Source organism: Lethenteron reissneri, chromosome 10 (genome assembly GCF_015708825.2).
Source record: "Lethenteron reissneri isolate LAM-NWPU_2019-01 chromosome 10, ASM1570882v1, whole genome shotgun sequence".
Lineage (NCBI taxonomy): Eukaryota > Metazoa > Chordata > Hyperoartia > Petromyzontiformes > Petromyzontidae > Lethenteron > Lethenteron reissneri.
This window is the reverse complement of record NC_083788.1, coordinates 3483166-3488165: the sequence shown is the minus strand read 5'-3', so window position 1 is coordinate 3488165 and position 5000 is coordinate 3483166. Positions and strand designations below refer to the sequence as shown.

Genomic DNA, 5000 nt, shown 5'->3' with positions numbered 1-5000 from the left:
GTGAGCGAGTGGGCGAGTGGCCGAGTCTCCCGTGAGTGAGTCTCCTGTGAGTGAGCGAGTGAGTGGGTGAGTCTGCCGTGGGCGAGCGAGTGAGTGGGCGAGTGAGTCTCCCGTGAGTGAGTCTCCTGTGAGTGAGCGAGTGAGCGAGTGAGTGGGTGAGTCTCCCGTGGGCGAGCGAGTGAGTGAGCGAGTGGGCGAGTCTCCCGTGAGTGAGCGAGTGAGTGGGTGAGTCTGCCGTTGGCGAGCGAGTGAGTGGGCGAGTCTGACCATTTCGGGGGCCTCCGCTTTGTCGTTGCAGCGCCGCTGACCTCGAGATGACCTCTGCCACGGCCATGATGGCCGCCCTGGCACCAGCGGGCAACCTCACCCAATCCGACGGCAGCCACCCTGGGCCCTGACCCATGAATCGCTCTACCCATCTCCTGGGCCCTGGACCCTGAATCGCTCTACCCATTTCCTGGGCCCTGACCCATGAATCGCTCTACCCATCTCCTGGGCCCTGGACCCTGAATCACTCTACCCATCTCCTGGGCCCTGACCCATGAATCGCTCTACCCATCTCCTGGGCCCTGGACCCTGAATCACTCTACCCATCTCCTGGGCCCTGGACCCTGAATCACTCTACCCATCTCCTGGGCCCTGGACCCTGAATCGCTCTACCCATCTCCTGGGCCCTGGACCCTGAATCACTCTACCCATCTCCTGGGCCCTGGACTCTGAATCACTCTACCCATCTCCTGGGCCCTGACCCATGAATCGCTCTACCCATCTCCTGGGCCCTGGACCCTGAATCACTCTACCCATCTCCTGGGCCCTGGACCCTGAATCACTCTACCCATCTCCTGGGCCCTGACCCATGAATCGCTCGACCCATCTCCTGGGCCCTGACCCATGAATCGCTCTACCCATCTCCTGGCCCTGGACCCTGAATCGCTCTACCCATCTCCTGGGCCCTGGACCCTGAATCACTCTACCCATTTCCTGGGCCCTGGACCCTGAATCGCTCTACCCATCTCCTGGGCCCTGGACCCTGAATCACTCTACCCATCTCCTGGGCCCTGGACCCTGAATCACTCTACCCATCTCCTGGGCCCTGACCCATGAATCGCTCTACCCATCTCCTGGGCCCTGGACCCTGAATCACTCTACCCATCTCCTGGGCCCTGGACCCTGAATCGCTCTACCCATTTCCTGGGCCCTGGACCCTGAATCGCTCTACCCATCTCCTGGGCCCTGGACCCTGAATCACTCTACCCATCTCCTGGGCCCTGGACCCTGAATCACTCTACCCATCTCCTGGGCCCTGACCCATGAATCGCTCTACCCATCTCCAGGGCCCTGGACCTTGAATCACTCTACCCATCTCCTGGGCCCTGGACCCTGAATCACTCTACCCATCTCCTGGCTCTGGACCCTGAATCACTCTACCCATCTCCTGGGCCCTGACCCATGAATCACTCTACCCATCTCCTGGGCCCTGGACCCTGAATCACTCTACCCATCTCCTGGGCCCTGGACCCTGAATCACTCTAACCAGCTCCTGGGCCCTGGACCCTGAATCACACCTCTCTCATCTCCCCGTGCCCTGTTTTAAAATATTTCTATTTTACCAGGTAAGGCCCACTGGGCTTCACAGCGTCTTTTTTCAGAAGCGACCTGGTCACAAATTGAAGCTTAATGAAGCGGCTTATCGCGTGGAAAATTCATAGCAGCCAAACACTCTGAACGCACGTTTCTAAATGTGGAGGGAAAAACCGGAGGACCCGGAGAAAACGTGATCACGGGGAGCGAGAGAGAGAGAGACGCAAACTCCAGATATACAGCAGTAGGCGTCAGGGTCGGGATTTAACCCGTGACCTCCTGTAGACCAGGCGAGGTAGTTAACATCTCCTAGCCACCGTGATGATGATGAGCGAGAGACACGCAAACTCCAAATATACAGCAGCAGGCGTCAGGGTCGGGATCGAACCCACGACCTCCTGTAGACCAGGCGAGGTAGTTAACATCTCCTAGCCACCGTGATGATGATGAGAGAGAGACACGCAAACTCCAAATATACAGCAGCAGGCGTCAGGGTCGGGATTTAACCCACGACCTCCTGTAGACCAGGCGAGGTAGTCAACATCTCCTAGCCACCGTGATAATGAGAGACATGCAAACTCCAAATATACAGCAACAGGCGTCAGGGTTGGGATTTAACCCACGACCTCCTGTAGACCAGGCGAGGTAGTCAACATCTCCTAGCCACCGTGATGATGATGATGAGAGAGAGACACGCAAACTCCAAATATACAACAGCAGGCGTCATCAGGGTCAGGATTGAACCCACGACCTCCTGTAGACCAGGCGAGGTAGTTAACATCTCCTAGCCGCCGTGGGGCCCACATGGCTGGCAGTCACCATCGATTTGTGTGCCATCGTCGGACACGGCGAGGGTTGGGGTTGTCGTTCAGGGAGCAGATTTAGCGTCGAGTTGTTGGGTTAGATGCTCGGGTTAGGTTCAGGGTAGAGTTAGGATCAAAGTTTAGGGCTTAGGATTGTGAGGGTTAGGTTTGGGGGGGGGGGGTGAGCAGCTTTAGGATAGTGGCAGGACCCATAGGTTTTATGATTCTGTGCGTAGATTTTAATCTTTAGGGGGCGATCTGCCCACCGATGTAATCATCGCAATGATTCCAGCAACAGCTGTCGTTCCCTCGGTTTCTCTCGGATGGCGGGCAGACTCGGACTGATGGTCTGCCTGACTAGTGTGGTGATGTCTGGGATATGTGGGAGTCTGTTTAGCCGCGTGTGTGTGTGTGTCCAACTGTGAGTCCAAGCGTGGTGTAGTGGATCTGTCTTAACCAGCGGTCGGGAACCTATGGCTCGCGAGCCATATATGGCTCTTTCGGTGACGGCATATGGCTGCTCCTAGACAATTTTGAGTTGAAAAAAAATAAACCAAAAAATCAGTTTGGAACTGATTTTTAAATACTTGTGATATTGCTTAATAATATTGTGTCGTTTTAAAGTAAACAGAAATTAGTTTTGAAGATAAATTTCACGGGTCACGGGGCCTCAACGCCTGCACGAAGCTCAACCTCACCACGTACGAACCAGACTACAAGGCCATCAGCAAAACCACGCAGCACCAGAAGTCGCATTAAAAGACATTTAATTTATTATACGTTAAAATTACTATATGGCTCTCAATGCAATATATTTAGAAAAATTTGGCTTTTATGGCTCTCCCAGTCAAAAAGGTTCCCGACCCCTGGTCTTAACTGTGTGTCTGCGTAACTCTGCGAGTCTGAATAACTGTGTGAGTCTTATTCTAGGGCTTTTTCGGTAAAGTCACGTAGGTAAAAACATTAAAAAGTAAAATAAAAGAAAAATCACGACGTTTCGGAGGCAACACAAGCAGCTTCCGTCTTCAGGTGGTACCGTCACAGCCACGACAACTGTATCAAGTAAATGAGAGATTGCAGAAGCTACCACTCCGTTTATATAATGGTTGGAGAGGGTGGTGGGGCAAGGGCCGCATACTTTTTATTAATATGGTAAGGTGAGGCTTAAGACTAAGAATAGACTGCATAACAAAGGCTGAGCCTTTGTTATGGAGAGGTGCGGTTTGTGTGTATAAATATACAAACACAGACATATAATTTCAACCGTGATGACGGTTACAAACTGAGTAATCATTGGAAAGATGTGATTAACCATGCAAAAAAGATTTATCGACACTTATTTGCCAATCTTATTTGACAGACAACCATCACAGTTTTACCATGTCTAGTGGTGGTCTCCCTGTCACAGGTTGAGTCACAAACCGTGGCTCAGCCTTTGTTATGCAGTCTATTCTTAGTCTTAAGCCTCACCTTGCCATATTAATAAAAGTATGCGGCCCTTGCCCCACCACCCTCTCCAACCATTATATACACGGAGTGGTAGCTTCTGCAATCTCTCATTTGCTTGATACAGCTGTCGTCGCTGTGACGGTACCACCTCAAGACGGAAGCTGCTTGTGTTGCCTCCGAAACGTCGTGATTTTATTTTACTTTTTAATGTTTTTACCTACGTGACTTTACCGAAAGAGCCTTAGAATATGAATCGTTGCAGTCACGAAAGCTTCAAATCTAGAATGTACGAGTCTTAACTGCGCGGTGTCGGCAATCGGTGTGGCCTGTGTGGTTATTCGCCTCGTTCGATGCGTGCGGAGCGGCCGTGTCGCGCTATGAACCCGGCCACACGATTTCAAATCCCGCTCATTGGCGACGGTTATTTGATCTGGTCCTGCGCCTCCCCCCCCCTAGGTCGACTCGGCCTCAAATGAGTACCTGGTGCGGTGTGTAAGCATCACCACTGGGGAGACAAAGGCGGCCGGGCGTGGTGCTGGCCACCCACCCCCCTCGTGTGCCACCGTGCCTGGTCGTAGTGTGGGTCTGTGCGACCCAATTTGCATTCTGACATTTTCTGCTGAAATAAAGTTTACAGTCGCTTACCCGCCTCGCTGCACTGTGTCACCTCCTGCACAGTCACCACCTGCACAGTGTCACCACCTGCACAGTCACCTCCTGCACAGTCACCTCCTGCACTGTGTCACCACCTGCACTGTGTCACCACCTGCACTGTGTCACTACCTGCACTGTGTCACTACCTGCACTGTGTCACTACCTGCACTGTGTCACCACCTGCACTGTGTCACTACCTGCACTGTGTCACTACCTGCACTGTGTCACCACCTGCACTGTGTCACTACCTGCACTGTGTCACTACCTGCACTGTGTCACCACCTGCACAGTGTCACTACCTGCACTGTGTCACTACCTGCACTGTGTCACCACCTGCACTGTGTCACTACCTGCACTGTGTCACTACCTGCACTGTGTCACTACCTGCACTGTGTCACTACCTGCACTGTGTCACTACCTGCACAGTGTCACTACCTGCACTGTGTCACTACCTGCACTGTGTCACCACCTGCACAGTGTCACTACCTGCACTGTGTCACTACCTGCACTGTG

General features: G+C 53.0%; 1 protein-coding gene and 1 long non-coding RNA gene across 2 annotated transcripts in view; both read left to right on the top strand.

Annotated features, from left to right (window-relative positions):
• Nucleotides 1-886, top strand: part of LOC133340521 (pancreatic progenitor cell differentiation and proliferation factor-like) — a 21892-nt gene extending 21006 nt beyond the window's left edge. The window contains exon 5 of the mRNA XM_061548820.1: nucleotides 299-886. Within this exon, the coding sequence (XP_061404804.1) occupies nucleotides 299-398 (100 nt within the window). The 3' untranslated portion in view covers nucleotides 399-886. The remainder of the gene's footprint in view (nucleotides 1-298) is intronic.
• A 69-nt stretch (nucleotides 887-955) lies between these two features.
• LOC133340542 (uncharacterized) lies at nucleotides 956-4477 on the top strand. Its single transcript, XR_009754915.1, has 2 exons — nucleotides 956-2114; nucleotides 2352-4477. It is a non-coding gene; the product is annotated as an uncharacterized LOC133340542 (long non-coding RNA).
• The last annotated feature ends 523 nt before the right edge of the window (nucleotides 4478-5000 follow it).